Source organism: Macrotis lagotis, chromosome 3, assembly GCF_037893015.1.
Source record: "Macrotis lagotis isolate mMagLag1 chromosome 3, bilby.v1.9.chrom.fasta, whole genome shotgun sequence".
Taxonomy (NCBI): domain Eukaryota; kingdom Metazoa; phylum Chordata; class Mammalia; order Peramelemorphia; family Peramelidae; genus Macrotis; species Macrotis lagotis.
Genome location: NC_133660.1, coordinates 38,689,045 through 38,705,543, shown reverse-complemented (window position 1 = coordinate 38,705,543; position 16,499 = coordinate 38,689,045). Strand labels below are relative to the sequence as shown.

Sequence of the window (16,499 nt, the reverse complement as noted above, 5' to 3'; positions counted from 1 at the left end):
AAACTCAAAATAAATAAAATCTTTATAATTCAAAAAAAATAAATCATAAATGACTAGCCACTAGAGAAGCATGAGATGAATTACAGGATCTGATGCTGAGTAAAAGGAGCAGAACCAAGAGAATACTGTACACATTAACAACAAAATTGTGTGTTGATGGATGCAGCTCCTCTCAGCAGTTCAGAGAGCTAGGACAACTCTAGAAGACCAGCTGTGGACAATGCTATTCTCTATCCAGAGGAAGAAAAACAAAACAAAGCAAAAACAAACAAAAAAAAACCCTTCAGAATCTGATGATTCACTTTTTAAAAATTTCTCTTATGTCTTTCCTATCTCATGGTTTTCTTTCTTTTTCCCTTAATCCTAATTCCTCCTACCAAAAATGACTAATCTGTAAACATGTTTAAGAAAGCTGTATGTACAATATCCACCTCACTGTTCACCACTGAGGGGAGGGGGTTGGGAAGGGAGGGTGAAAGAAAATCATATAACTTAAAAATACACATATGCATGTAGATGAATGTTTTAAAAAATCTTTTATAACATGTTTTTGGGGAAATGAAATATCAATTGAAAAAATAAAGCATAGAAAAGTCTGAATTCATTATCTCTCTTCTCCAAGGTTTCTTCCTAAATTTTACATTACTATTACCATGTATTCTTACAATCAATTTTTCTCTTACCACTATATAGTTTTGTTCTTCAATTTTGTGTCTTTTTCATAGAATATTTTACCTCAGTGAATATTTGTGTCTTTTGTTCTAAATCCTCCACATTAGACATTAATTTCTTTCTTGGAATTGCTGATTTTTGTTTCTTTTTATTTATTTACAGTTTATTTGGTTATATGTGTGTTTTATTTTTTTCTGAACTTAGCGAACACCAAATAAAATGAGAATTTTCAAAAAAAATAGAGTATAGTTTAGTTATTTTAATTCTCTTCTGAAACATCATAGTTTCCTGGAATAGTTTCAGTGTTATTCTTTGGAGCCTCATGGTAATTGTTGTAACCCCAGATTCAATAGCATCTTTCTAGATAAAACAACTAACTGTGACTCTACAACAGGAGGGGCAGGTTCAAATAGAAATGGAGACCACAATTCATACTTAGGTTTCCCTGAGAACCAAAGATGGACTAAAATGGAATATTATCTATGATTTAATATATTTTTGTTTTCTTAAATATGTTTCAATTGCATTTTTAAAAATCTGGTTTGGGATCCACCCAGGAGTGTTACAGGCTACAGATCTGACTCTGTTCTATAAGATTCTTTCCAAGGTACCATTCTACCTTCACCCAATTCTCACCTGTCTCTCCAAGAAGCTGTAGCATGCTCAGAAGCCACACCCCACCAGAACTCACTGGTCAGGCAGGCTAAACCAGGTTAAGGGTAACTGCCAGGTCTGAAACCTATGGTTGAGCAAGTGAAAACTTCCCCAGGTCTAACAAACAGATGAGAACAATTTGTTCCAATGACCAGGAAGGCAGGTGAAGTAGGAACTGTGTACAGCTAAGAGAATGGTCAGTCATCAAAGAAGTTATTCACTGCATCCTGGGGCCATCTCCAGTTGTCCTCACTTTTGTCCTGCCACTGGGTGACATGATGGATGACTAGAAGAAAGAGTGAAGCTGTTGATTTTCTGCAGCTCTGACTTACTAAAAATCAATTCACTAAATCAAGACACCACCTCGAGATATCATTGGTCCTCTTAGAAAAGGATGGATGAACGACAACAAAATTCTACTCCCACTCTCTAAAAGTTAGATCTTTATTTAAATTAGGTATACATTTATATAATCCTTTTATTCTTCTTACTTAATTTTTAACTCAATTTCTTTGAAGTGCCTCTTTGTCATAAAGGTTCTTTTCTTTCATTTAGTTTATGGTTTTCCCATCTGTATATCCAATGTTCCTTTTCTGGACTTCTCTCTCTTCCATAGCCACCAACTTTCTCCAGTGACTCGGTTGCCTTTTGGAGCTGGTCAAGTAAACAGAATTAGAAAGAAAGGATCCAGTGAGGATATTAGCAAGATTCAAATTTTAGAGCTGGGGCTCTAAACATACGTTTTGCCTCTCCTAAATTTTGGAGGCTAATTCAGTTCATAGACCTCAGTCCCTCTCCAGTTATGGTGGGAGTAGGATTGTCAAGTTTTTTTTTCTTTAATTTTCTCTTCTTTTTTTGTATTTATCACATTATTAGATAATTTTCTCTTTGGATGGAGGTGGTAGGTGGGAAGCCAACCCATTTTCTCTGTAATCCATTGGTCTCCTGTACTTCTCAAGCAAAGTTGTATATTATTTTCAGTCAATATGTATTTATTAAGAACCCATTCTGCTAAGCACTAGGAATACAAAGAAACTCAAAAGTCACTCCCTCTATAAGAAATTAAGGGCAAGCGGATTTCAGAAAAACCTTGAAAGACTTAGATGAACTGACTCTGAGTGAAGTGATCAGAACCAGAAGAGCAGTGTATACAGTAACAGCAACACTGTGAGATATTATGATAGACTTAGCTCTTCTTGGCAATACAGTGACTCGACAATTCCAAAAGACTCGTGACACAAAATGCCATTCAAATCCAGAGGAAAATCTATAGAGTCTGAATGCAAACCAAAGCATACCATTTTCACTTCTTAAAATTTATTTTTTCTTCTCTTTCTCATGGTTTTTTCCTTTTGTTCTGATTTCTCTTTTTACATCATGATTAATACAGAAATATTTTTAACATGATTGTCCAAGTATAACTTATATCAAATCATTCGCTATTTTGAAGAGGGAAGAGGGAAGAAAGAAGGGAGAAAAATGTGGAATTCAAAAATCGTATAAAAAAATGTTGAAAATTATTTTAGGGGCAGAGCCAAGATAGCATCAGGAGAAGAGTCTCTCTCTCTCTCTCTCTCTCTCTCTCTCTCTCTCTCTCTCTCTCCAAAATATTTCAAAAACCTTAAAATTATGATTCTAACTAAATTTTAGAGAGAGAGAACCCACAGAAAGATCCAGTGAGGCAATTCTCCAACCCAAGGTAACCTTGGAAAATAATGGGAAAACTGTGTTCCACAGGGTTGGAGGGGTGGCACCACGCCAGAGCAAAAGAACCTCAGTCTCCCAGGAGCAGCCCCAGCGTGCCTGGGAGTGCCGGCTCCCAGCAGCAGAAGCAGTTTCCTGATCTGTACCCCAGGGAGCACCAAGCACAACTTGGAAGATCAGAAGGGAGACTTCTACCAGAATGAACAAAAGCCCAGGTCCTCAGTGGAGTGGTCACAGAACCCAGCAAGGCCACTGCAGCCCAGATCCCAGGAAATGGGAAGCAGGCTGGTGGAGCCACCCAGAAGGAGCCAGGGAAGGGAAGGGAGTGGAGGGAGACTGCCAAGGTCTGTTCCCTGTCCCTGGAATAGGACTCTGGGGCTTTGACCACATTCAGACCCTGGTCAAAGTCTAGGCCCCCATAGAACAGGGACTCCCCCCTCACAACCCCAGGGCAGAATGGTGTGCTTGTGGTCATATACAGACCAGGAGAGCAGTTAGAGCCTCACATACTGAGGGTATCCCAATAATCCTCAAAAGCTCAGGAAGCACCCCAAAACCAGGCACAGACTGGGGAAATAAGTAAATAGGGAAAAAAAGAACCTGACCATAGACAATTACTTTAGTCCTATGGAGGACCAAAATACTCAACCTGAAGATGAGAAAGTTCAAGCTTCTGCATCTAAAGACTCCAAGAAATATAGAAGTTGGGCTCAGGCTATGACAGAGCTCAAAAAAGATTTTGAAAATCAAGAAAGGGAGATAGAAGAAAAATTAGGAAAAGAAATGAGAGAGATGAAGGAAAAACATGAAAATGAAGTCACAAGCTTAGTCAAGGAGATCCAAAAAATGCTGAAGAAAATAACATGTTAACAACCAGCTTAGGTCAAATGAATAAAATAGTTCAAAGAGTTTTTGAGGAGAAGAATGCATTAAAAAGCAGAATTGGCCAGATGGAAAAGGAGATAAGAAATCTTTCTGAAGAAAACAAATTCTTCAGATGTAGAATGGAGCAAGAAATCGAGATACAATAGTTCAACACCAAGAGACTGAAAAATTAGAAGAAAATGTGAAATATCTCATTGGAAAAACAACAAATCTGGAAAACAGATTCAGGAAAGAAAATTGGGCTCCCTGAAAGTCATGATCAGGAAAAGAGCCTTGACCTCATTTTTAAAAGATTCCTACAGGAAAATTTCCCTGATATCCTACAAACAGAGGGCAGAATAGAAATTAAGAGAATCCACCAATCTACCCCCGGAAAAGAGATCCAAAAAAAAGCAACCCCCCCAGGAATATTATAGCCAAGCTCTAGCACTCCCAAGTCAAAGAGAAAATATTACAAGCAGCCAGAAGGACACAATTCAAATATCATGGAGCTACAGTCAGGATCACACAGGACTTAGTAGCAACCACATTAAGGGCTTGTAGGGCTTAGAATATAATATTCTGGAAGGAAAAGAGCTTGGAACACAACTGAAAATCAACTACCCAGAAAAACTGGACATCCTCTTCCAAGGGAAAAGATGGACTTTCACTCAAACAGGGGACTTTCAAATACTACTATTGAAATGACCAGAGTTGAACAGAAAATTTGACCTTCAAGAACAGGACTCCATTCGGCTGCCCCACAGCACATTTTTGAAGAGGGACAGAGTGAAAGGAGAGAGAAAATATAATAGATGGTAGTGGGGAGGAATGGAAAATTATGGAAGTAACTACTATGATGGACTTATGATAAAGAAAGTGATCCACCCGAGACAGAGCTGATGATATCTGGATAGACTAAAACACATTTTTTTTCTTTCTTTTACTTTATTTCTCATGAGGTTTTATATTTTTGTGAGGGAGGGGATATTATATTTACTCTTAACCAAAAATATTTTAGTAATGTGCAAAAAAATAAAGAAAATTTTTTTTTAATTTTTAAAGAAAATTATCTTTATATGTAATTAGAAAATAATAAATCAAATTGTTAAAAAAGCAAGTCCCTGTCCTCAAGAAGCTTGTATTCTATTGAGAAAAAGACTATATACACAGGGGCGGCTAGGTGGCTGCAGTGGATAAAGCACCAGCCCTGGAGTCAGGAGTACCTGGGTTCAAATCCAGTCTCAGACACTTAATTACCTAGCTGCATGGCCTTGGGCAAGCCATTTAACCCCATTTGCCTTGCAAAAACCTAAAAAAAAAGACTATACACAAAAGGAAACTGAAAAGTGTGTGGTGAGGAAGGGAAAGAGAAGGAGGGCGAGGGGATATTGATTGGAGAGAGAAGTCCAGAGTATTGCTGCCATGTGAGAAAATACAGACGTTGTCAGTGTTTGTCTTATTTACTTATGAGACAGGAAGCTTCACATCTTATATAAATTTTGCATCTCTTCCAATAACTAGCACTGTTCTCTACCCAGGATATGAATTTAAATAACACTGATTTCAATCTCATTTGTTTTTATATGGCCCTACACTTAGCCTAATCTCTCCTCCAGTTTACTTTGACCAGGCTTGTGATTTTAGGGGTAGATTTCAATCTAGAATTACAAATGAAATCCTTCCAGTCACTAAGGAGCAGCTGATAAACTTTTTAGATGTTCAAAGATCAGATCAAGATCATGGCATGTTGAATTCTATTTTTAAAATATATCCATGTTTTATTGATTTAAATAATCTTAGTAATTTTTGTAAATTTGTAGTATTTATATTTCTGAAATTATTTAAAACTTAAAACTTCACTACAACTCTTTGGGTCACATTATAGTTTGCATATATGTGTTCTGTCTCTCCCTAAAGAATGCAATATCCTTGTGTTTCCAGAGTCATCCAGAGTTTGTTGCACATAGTAGAGGCTAATAAATGCTTAATGGTTTATTTATACATTAGGTACTTTTAAATGTATTTATATGTGTACATATCTCCCCATAGAAGGTAAATTCCCTTGAGAACAGGAACTTTTTTTATTTCATATTTTTAATTATTTATTGAGTTATAATTATTTCATTTATTGGTATCATTCTCTTATTACTTATTTCATATGCATTTGTTTTATAGTTATTTATAAATTTTACTATTACATTATATTATCTTATTTTTATATCCAACACTTTAAAGAGTATTAGTTGTTTAGTCATTTTTCAATAATGTCTGACTCTTCATGACTCCATTTGGAGTTTTCTTGGCAAGGATCAGTTTGCCATTTCCTTCTCCAGTTCATTTGATAGATGGGAAAATTGAGGCAAACAGGGATCAATGACTTGCCAGGGCCACACACCTACTAAGTGTCTGAGCTGGATTTGAACTCAGGAAGATGAGTCTCCCTGACTCCAGACGTGGTGCTCTATCCTAGGTACCACCCAACTGCACATGTTAGAAAGCAGGCATTTTAAAAATTCTTATTGAATTATTAATGAGTACTTGTCAAATGAATGAAGCCATTGGGTGATAAAAAAAAAATGGGAATAAAAATGGTTTGAAAGAGCTAAAAGAGGGTTTCTAGGTGGCGCAGTGGATAAAGCACCGGCCCTGGAGTCAGGAGTACCTGGGTTCAAATCCGGTCTCAGACACTTAATAATTACCTAGCTGTGTGGCCTCGGGCAAGCCACTTAACCCTATTGCCTTGCAAAAAAAAAACCTTAAAAAAAAAAAAGAAAGAGCTACAAGAATGCTGAGAAGTGCCCAGGGTCACAAAACCAACATGTGGCAGAGGCAGTACTTGGACCCAGTCTACCTGGCTGGAAGACCTGCTCTCTAACATGTGATAAGTTGGTTGAAGATTGAAACACAGTACAAAAGAGGCACAGTGGTGGATTCTACAAATATGCAGGTGGTATTACCCCTGGGATGATGCTTTATTAATTAAATGCATCCCTGTCCAAGAAGGAAACTAATAAGTAGGAGAGAGGTAGAGAGAGAAGGAAGGGGGAGAGGGGGAGAGAGAAGGGGAAGAAGGGAGAGAAAGAAAAGGAGAGGGAGAGGAGGAAGAGGAAGAGGAGGAAAAGGAGAGGAGAAGAAGGAGGAGGGGAAAGAGAAGGAAAAGGAAAAAAGGAGGAGAAGGAGAAGAAGGAGGAGGAGGAGAAGAAGAAGAAAAAGAAGAAGAAGGAAGAGGAAGAGGAGGAGGAGGAGAAGAAAAGGAGGAGGAGGAGGAGGAGGGGAAAGAGAAGGAAAAGGAAAAGAAGGAGAAGAAGAAGAAGAAGAAGAAGAAGAAGAAGAAGAAGAATGAAGAGGAGGAGGAGGAGGAGAAGAAGAAGAAGAAAAGGAGGAGGAGGAGGAGGGGAGGCTAGGTGATGCAGTGGATAGAGCACCGGCCCTGGAGTCAGGAGTACTTGGGTTCAAATCCAACCTCAGACACTTAATAATTACCTAGGCTGTGTGGCCTTGGGCAAGTCACTTAACCCCATTGCCTTGCAAAATCTAAAAAAAAGGGAGAAGGAAAAAGAAGGAGGAGACAGAGAGAAAGAAACAAGAGAAAAAGACAGTAGATAAAAAATAGCTGAGGTAGAACTTTTAGTAAGCTAATAATAATAATAACTAGCATTTCCATAGAACTTTAGACTTTAAAAAGGTAAAAGACTGGAGCAAAATATATTATGCTTCAGCTGAAGTAACCATCCTGATCTTAGACAAAGCAAAAGCAAAATTAAATCTAATTAACAAGGATATGGAAGGAAAGTACGTCTTCCTAAAGGGTACCATAGACAATGAAATAATATCAAAACTGAACAGATACGCACCTACTAATGTCCAATTCTTAAAGAAACTACAATGAGTTACAGGAGGGCAAAATCATAGTAACGGGGACCTCCACTTCCCTGTCACAGACCTAGAAGGAAGGAAAGCAGGAGGAAGCCAAGGAGGGGAACAGAAGGCTGGAAAAGCTCGCTGTGCCAGACAGACCACTGGGGCACGCTGAATGGGTACAAAAAGGAATATGCCTTCTTTTCAGCTGTGCCTGGCACCTACACAAAAACTGATCATATGTGAGGACGTAAAAGTCTCACAGTCACATACAAAGTATTTTTTACAAATCTTATTTTAAAAATGATGTTCTCCTTTTACAGATGATTACGTGATGTGTTGGGAGTCAGAACTGAAGGACAGGACAGCATTGCCCCAGAGAGTGTTTGCACTCTGCAGCCAATCACAACGAAGCAGCCCCGCCCCGGCACGCCCCCGGCACGCCCCGGCACGCCCCCGGCACGCCCCCGGCACGCCCCCGGCGGCACTGCGCCTGCGCCGCGCGCTCGGGCCATTGGGCGGTTGGCCGGGCGAGGCGGAGCCGCGATGACCATCTCGTACAGCTGCGTTGCCAACGGCCGGGTGATCCTGGCCGAGCTGGCCCTGACTGGAGGCTCCCACCAGGTAGCGCCCCGGCCGCGGGGCCCGGCCGCAGGGCCCTCCCGCTCCCTCGCTCCTCGGCCGCCCCACCACGCGTCGCCTCCGGGGTCCACTGGGACCCCGGCTCTTCTCCTCCGCTGCCCGGCTGAGCCCCGGGACTGTGCCCAGCCAGGAAGTACTGATTGAAACCCCAGTGACAGGCCTTTGACAGCTCCTGACTTAAAAAAAATTAAGACCCTTCCATCATCATTTAATTTCCTAGACATTTTATGGCATAGTTATATAGCTAATAAACATTGTTTTTATGATGCGTTTGTATCCACCACGTGCAGACCCACGGTATGCACTCAGCTCCTGTCCTTACCTCCCCTTTCATTAGCGGACTGTGTCCCAAACGTCTTGGGGCAGTTCTGAGCCTCTGGGAAACTGCACTAGGCAGGGAGGAAGGAAAAGGGGGAAACAAGCATTTATTGAGTGCCTGCTGTTTGCCGGGCATCAGGTTTAGGCTTTTTATAGACAATGGAGCATCTAGCTTCAACCAAGAAGGAAAGATCAGGGTTCAAATGTGACTTCAAATGAGACCAACTCAGGACTCTGGACAGTTCCATGAGATGGGATAGTGCAGAGAAGGGGGCGCTGCTGTGTTAGGGGGAGGTTCTCCCCAAGAAGGAGGGATGAAGGAGTGGAGGTGCAAGCCAGAAAAGAGCTGAGCTAGGGACGGGGGACCGTGGGACCCGGCAAGTCTGCCGTAGACTGCTCATGGACAGTGGGTGTCAAATGACTTGTCTTCTCAAGGGGGGGAAGGAAGGAGGGAGAGAATTGGAAACCCAAAAGTTATAAAAGAATATTAATATAATTGGGAAAAGTATATATATATATATATATATATATATATATATATATGTATATATATGCATATATGAAATATATGCAAACATCTGTATATATTTTTAACTTGTGAAGGAAAAAGATGACAATATACTCCTAAACAGATAATACCATAACTTGATGAGGGCTATCTTTGGCTCTATAGACCTTGAGTGATGATGATGTAATGGGGGCAAAGATTTATCAACCAATATAAAACTAACAGGAATCAGGACATAAAAGTCCATGAAGGTCCAGTAGGAAACATTCACTAGCTGTGTGACCCTGGGCAGGTCATTTCACTTCTTTTTGCCTCAGTTTCCTCACATGTAAAACAAGGATCATCCTAACACCTAGCTCCCAAGCTCCCAAGGTTGTCATGAAGATCACGTGAGATGTTTGTGAAGCTTATCACCGTGTGAAAGTGTAAAAAAAAATGTTAGCTGTTAGAAGAGCTTAGCCTGTGCTGGTATATGTAAACCTAAATAAATGTTATTATTACTATTAAAAACACAATAGTTCTAGGGGTGGCTAGGTGGCGCAGTGGATAAAGCACCTGCCCTGGAGTCAGGAGTACCTGGGCTCAAGTCCAGTCTCAGACACTTAATAATTACCTAGCTGTTGTGGCCTTGGGCAAGCCACTTAACCCTATTTGCCTTGTAAAAACCTAAAAGAAATAAAAAATAAAAAACACAATAGTTCTGACCCAACTTTAATAAAGTCTCATGCTCTTGACCTTACTTTTTGTGAACTCACAGCCTCCCTGGGCCTCAGTTTCCTCAACTGTAAAATGAGAGAGTCTAGTTGACTTCCAGGGTCCTTTGGAGTTTTGGATTTTTGACGCTGTTGATTCCAATTGTAAATGGATATTGCTATTCCTCTTCCCATCTTCCTACCAATGACCCAGAATTTTCCAGGGTTATTTTCTAGAGTTTTGAACTGGAGCCTCCATGAGGCTGGGAGGTGGAAGAAGGGGTGAGAGGGTCCAGTCATGAACCTGGAAGACATCAGACACGGGGGACAGTTCTTTCTGAGAGGCAAGTGCCCATAAGACCCTGCCCACTCAGCCAAAACTCAAGGTGCAAGATTCCTCATCAAGGAGAAAGTCTAGAGAAAAAGGTTTGAGGACCACTGCCTAGCAGAAAGGGGACTGATATCTTTATTTGCAAAGAGAAGCAGGGGTGGCTAGGTGGTGCAGTGGATAAAGCACCTGCCCTGGAGTCAGGAGTACCAGGGTTCAAATCCAGTCTCAAACATTTAATAATTACCTAGCTGTGTGGCCTTGGGCAAGCCACTTAACCCCATTGCCTTACAAAAAAAAAAAAGAGAGAGAGAGAGACAGAAGTAGGAGGGCACTCAACCATCTTTCATTTTCTAGAAGAAAGTACTGAATCATTATAGATTTTTTTTCCCCTAGCTTCACTTGAACCCTTGAGTCTTGGCAGACGTAAGAGACTGAGATGTCTTACAATAATTCTGCGAAAATGATGTGCCCAGTTTAAATTGGCCCCCCGGTGACTGATGCTGATGAAAACCCTCAGCATGACTGGATGGACCTTTCTGTGTAGACACCATAGCAAGACCAGAGACTGGTTTTCTCGGGTGGATTGTGTGTGACTCTGATTTATATCTTTTTTTGTTGTTGTTCTGATGGACCTGAATATTTATAGAAGACGTGACATTTATTACACACAAACCAAGTTAAACTTACCATGATCCAGTTAATCTATTAAGGAAGCACAAGTATATATTTATCCATCTTTTGTTTGTTTCTGTACAACAGACTGAGCATGCATAGTTTATTTTTAGGATGCAGTTTCATCAGTGCTAAAACTAGTGCTTCTAAAAGCTGAGAAAAAGACCAGAGCACGAATTGGAAGGTAAGGGGTGTGTTTCTAGGGTTGTGGTCTACACAACTGACTTTTTAGTGCTCTCATTTAATCATCTCCCTACTCAAAAATAGAGAGGGTGCATAGTAAACAATGCTGGAAAATGTCCTTAATTAGACTAAATGTAGCTTTACTCATTTGGACTAAAGTCAGTGTGAACTATTAAATAATTCTTTCCCACACACCATACCACTTATTCACAGTAACAACTATATGAATGTCTGGAAAAATTAGGAATTTTTTTCTCACCAAATATTCAGATTTAGAAATAAAGAAGTTTTAAAGGGTGAGATTGGATGTATAACTCACCATCAACAAAAATTAAGTGAACTATTGTAAACAGTTATCCTTCCCCATCACAGGGTTTGGGGATGAGGTGCCTCTGCAATCCAGGAAATCTGGGTAAAAATTTGGGGCCCTCCCTTTCTACCAAAGAAGGAGAAATATTGATGGCATTAAAAGATAAAATTTGAGTTGATCTTATTCAATTCCATTCATATATTCCAAGTTTCTAAACTTTTTCTATGTCTGCTGGTCTTTGCATGTCTTCAGTACCATCTGCAAAACTCTCCCATAATTCCCATTTAATTTCTCTTGCCAACCCAAGATATATCAAAACCATGATGGAAAAAGTCACAATGTGGAAGGGATAACTATCATAATGCTAAAAACTACTGAGAATTTATATATGGAAAGGGCATGTTCATCATTTATATTTTCTCCTAGACCACACACACACACACACACACACACACACACACACACACACATATATATATATATATATATATATATATATATATAATGTTATTGATTTGTCTTTCATTCTCAAAGAGGACCATAACCTCATTGCCCCCAAATGAACCAAAAACAAAAGAATACGACTCTAGAATTTGGTAATAGCTCCTTCATAGCAAAGGTATGGGGAAATGGATTAGGTGGTGGGGAGAACATAATATATATATGTATATATATATATATATATATATATATATATATATATACACACAGTTAAATAAAATAATTTCAAGAATTATAGAAAAAAGCCTCATATTGGAGGTGACCCCTAAACTATGCTTTGGGGCAAACTATGAATTCTCTACTGTAGTTGTAGAAGTCAATATTCCTTTGGCGTTAACCAGAAAAATCAGCAAACATTTCAGAGCAGATTTTCCTAGATAAAGACAGCTTGATTAAGCTACATGTCTTTCTCTTAATTTTGTTAAATATGTAGTAGGTAGAAGAATCTCTGCAAAAATGATGATGCAAATGTACATATCTTTTCAAAGCTATGTCTACCATACACTCTTTATTGATGGAATCACTTACTTGTGTGCCTCAGACAATCCCTTGGAGGTGACTTTGCCATCTGCATTTCTGGACGAGGTAAGGAATTTTTTAGGCTTTTTAAGAACTTTATTTCAGTTACCAAATTTCTGTAAGATTTCTTTGTTTTCATTCTTCTATGAAACAAGGAGACTAGCCTCAAAGACCAAAATTACCAATCCTTAGGACCCTGACTCTAAAAATTAATACTGAGTAGATGGAGAGCAGGAATCAACAGATTTCAAACAATCCTCAATCTCACCCTTCACTTTTCCCTGCTTTGCTATCTATTTCTCTCTTCTCTGAAAAAGGGAATCATCAAAGAATGACAACTTCAAGGAAAATCAGGATACTTTTCAACTGGACAATCTGCATTACGTGGCAGACATGATAATAACGACTAGCCTTTCTATATAGCACTTTGAGGCCTGCAAAGTGTTTCACAAATATTAATGTTTATATATTATGTGTGTGGACATGAAAGGTAGAACAGTGTAACAGAGAGCTAGCCTCCAAATCAGGAAGACCTGGGTTCAAATCTTCATTCAGAGATCCAACTTTGACCCCAACAGGTCAATCAGTCTTTTACTGCACAGGCAACTCTGAAAGATTCTAAATTGATGTCTACTGGGGTAAGGGAGAATCATGATCAGAAAGTGTCTATGAAATGGTAGATCTGAGGGCAAGGGATGTGTGTGTGTGTGTGTGTGTGTGTGTGTGTGTGTGTGTGTGTGGATCCTATGCCAACCTAGAAGGGCTTTGAATCTGAGCCAGGCATGGTTGTGGTTCAATGATGTTCAACTCTTCCAAACCCCCTTTTTGGGGTTTCCTTGGCAGAGATACTAGAGTGGTTTTTGCCATTGTCTTCTCCTCTTTTTATACAGGAGGAAACTGAGGCAGACAGGGTAAAGTGAATTGTCCAGAGTCACTTAGGTAATATTTGGAACCAGAATTGAATTCAGGATGAGTCTGATTCCAGGCCAGTGCTCTGTATATGATGAAGCCACCCAGCTGCCCCAGGCAGTGGACATTCACACAGCTGCCCAGCCAAACTGAGAATGGTTCATACCCAAATGATTAAGGTATGAAGGGGATGGTGATCTCCAAGCAGATGAGCACAAATGTCCTTTCACCTTTTGAAATAAGTGTGCCTATCTACATCTATGCCCATGTACATATGTTTTGTGTGTATGTAATACATTACATATATAGAGATATAGATAATAACTATAGAGATAGAGATAGAGATGAGATAGAGACAGAGAGATAGAAACAGAGAGAGATAGAGATAGAGAGATAGAGATAGAGATAGATTAGAGATAGAGGTAGAGGTAGAGATAGGTGATATAGATATAGATATAGACATATAGATTAGATATAGATATAGATATAGATATAGATATAGATTAGATATAGATATAGATATAGATTAGATATAGATATAGATATAGATATAGATATAGATATAGATATAGATATAGATATAGATATAGATATAGATATAGATATAGATATAGATAGGATAATGTCCTTAGGAGTATAGTTAGAACCTTCATAGTTTTCATGGTTGTTACTTGTTTGTTGTTAGTCGAAACATCTTGCTATGTTGTTGGAAAGAAAGCATGTACAGCCCCGAATTTACTTTTGGTTTTGTGTTGCTTGTGAGAGCAGAGATGGAGACACAATCTTGACCTCCCAGTGGTTCAAATACGTGTGGTTTCCTTACAAGAAATAAGGAATGACCAAGCTTAGGCTTTGTTTGGATATAAAAATGTACAATTCAAAACAGAGATTTCAACAAATGTAAATTAATAGATGAGTCAATAAATTGGACTGTTCATAAGTTCCACTGCATCCATGAGACATTTATATTAATCCTTATTTTTTCTGTCCAGCTCCTCTTAAGTGGAGGACAGCTGGGTGGCACAGGATTAGAATGCAGGGCCAGGAGCCAGGGACACTCATCTCCCTGAGGTCAAACCCAGCCTCAGACACTAACTAGCTTTGTGACCCTGGGCAAGTCACTTCACTCTGTTTGCCTCAGTTTCCTCATATATAGAATGAACTAGAGGAAGAAATGGCAAACCTCTCCAGGATCTCTGATGAGAAACCCCAGACAGGTGTCTAAGGGAAACCTATAAAATGCTGCCTCTGCTCATGCTGGTCCCTAGGAGTTAAAGCTTATATTCAGGCTTAATTTCCAAATCGGTGGCCCAGAGGCTGACCATTCCCATTCCCACAGCCACTTCCTGTTAGAACCTCTATCAGAATCAAGGCACAAACATGATGAAGCTCCTTCTGCAGCTGCCAGGGGAGGCTCTGGGGGTACAGAGTCAGCAGCAAAGTCAACTCTGACCTCCAGGTCAGATCACTTCAGCACCAACATAAAGGAGCAAAGCAAAAGAGAGACCCAATATTCAAGGAGCCTGCAGGTTGGCAGGGAGGGTCTTGGGAAAGCAGCATCTGGAATGCCCATTCTGGGGAACATCCAGGACACAGGCCTTATGGGGGGGGTGGGGAGAGGAGCCCTTTGACTAGACCATCGAGGGCAGGAGGCCACCTGAAAGGTTGGTCAGGGCCAGTGGGCAAGGAAATTTCCATCCATCCGAAAGCAATTAGGAGCCTTTGGAGGCTGAGGTCAGGAACCCCCTGCACTGCAGGATACCCTTGGCCAATTGGGGGTGTCTGGCACATAATAAGGAGGCCTTTGGCCAGAGGGGATACCAACCTGCAGGAGGCCAAGAGTTGGGAGGTGCCAACTTGCTCCTGATTGGTGAGGGCTCTCCATACCCATCCTACCCCAGAGCTACCACACTACCTAAGGCTGTGACCCCAACCCCTGCCCTCAGCCTGGGGAGAGGGCTCTCTGAACAGTAGTCAGATCCACACTGTACCTGCCATCAGCTTCCTCATGGCTCCACTGACCGCCCCCCCAACTTCCCAATCAGAACCTTGTCCTCCACTGCCTCCTGATGGATAAATTCCAGGGAGGCAAGACCGCTCTCATTTCGTATTGGTACCTTCCACCTGGGCAGCATGGGACCTGGCCCAGGGGAAGCCTTTTTTCCCTCATTCAGGTAGGAAGGACAAGATTTGGCATGTGATTGGTTTATGTGGGCAGGAGAGTAAGGGATGAAGAACAACACTGAGGGTGGGAGCCTGGCTGACTAGAGACAGGGGGTCCCTTGACAAAATGAGGTGAAGAGGAGAGGGGATGATCCAGGAGGGGGAAGGAATGATGAATTTAGGTTTGACTATGTGGACTTTGTGATTCCAAGAGGGAATCCAGGTTTAAATATTCCCTGGGCAGATGGTACATAGGGAACTAGTGCTAGATTCATCATAGGCTGTTGAATGAAGCTGGGCAGGAGTGACTGGATTCCTTCCCTAGACCCTTTGGGGGAGGCAACCAGCAGGTCACGTCTTCTCACATGTGAAGCTCCTGCCACCGGTACAGGTGATGGATGGCCACAGGGATGTGGTCTCAATGGGGTTCACGAGATAGTGCTAGACACCAGCCTCTCTGGTCTCCTCGGGGGGGGGGGGGCTCACCTTCCAACATTGCTGGCCCAGCTCTAGGCCCGCAGGTTGCAGTCCCTTAAGGACTGGTTGGGGTTGTAGTTGATATTGTTGATGTTGATGATGATGATGATGATGATGATAAATAAAGCCATTTTTTAAATTGACTTAAGGCAGTGGGGTTAAGTGACTTGGCCCAAGATCACACAGCTAGGCAATTATTAAATATCTGAGGCCAAATTTGAATTCAGGTCTTCCTGACTCCAGGGCCAGTGCTCTATCCACTGCATCACATAGCTGCCCCCATAAAGCCATTTATCCAGGCAGACAGCAAACAGAAATCAGAGACATCCTCCAAATAAGAATATCCTAAAATGCACAGAAGTAAAGCATTATCCCCTGGGGGGGGGGTTAGCCAGGAGAGATGCCCTGATCACCCCACAAGGAGACCCCAGGGTCTCAAAGGAAGGATCCCAAGGCTTCCCCTACCAGTTTGCCATCTCCGATGTCTATTTCCTCTCCTCCCATGAGTCCATCCCAAAG

At 40.9% G+C, this 16,499-nt stretch overlaps 1 protein-coding gene and 1 long non-coding RNA gene across 4 annotated transcripts in view; one reads left to right on the top strand and one right to left on the bottom strand.

Annotated features, from left to right (window-relative positions):
• Positions 1-1,752: 1,752 nt before the first annotated feature.
• On the bottom strand, positions 1,753-8,091 carry LOC141516051 (uncharacterized). The gene is made up of 2 exons (XR_012476595.1): positions 7,752-8,091; positions 1,753-1,980 (listed from the first exon to the last, which is right to left on the bottom strand). It is a non-coding gene; the product is annotated as an uncharacterized LOC141516051 (long non-coding RNA).
• Positions 8,092-8,206: 115 nt separating this feature from the next.
• Positions 8,207-16,499, top strand: part of LOC141517492 (uncharacterized) — a 61,263-nt gene continuing 52,970 nt past the window's right edge. For all 3 annotated transcript variants that reach the window (XM_074228537.1, XM_074228536.1, XM_074228538.1), the window contains exons 1-3: positions 8,207-8,379; positions 11,032-11,102; positions 12,401-12,497. In XM_074228537.1, coding sequence (XP_074084638.1) covers positions 8,302-8,379; positions 11,032-11,102; positions 12,401-12,497 — 246 coding nt within the window. In that variant the 5' untranslated portion in view covers positions 8,207-8,301. The remainder of the gene's footprint in view (positions 8,380-11,031; positions 11,103-12,400; positions 12,498-16,499) is intronic.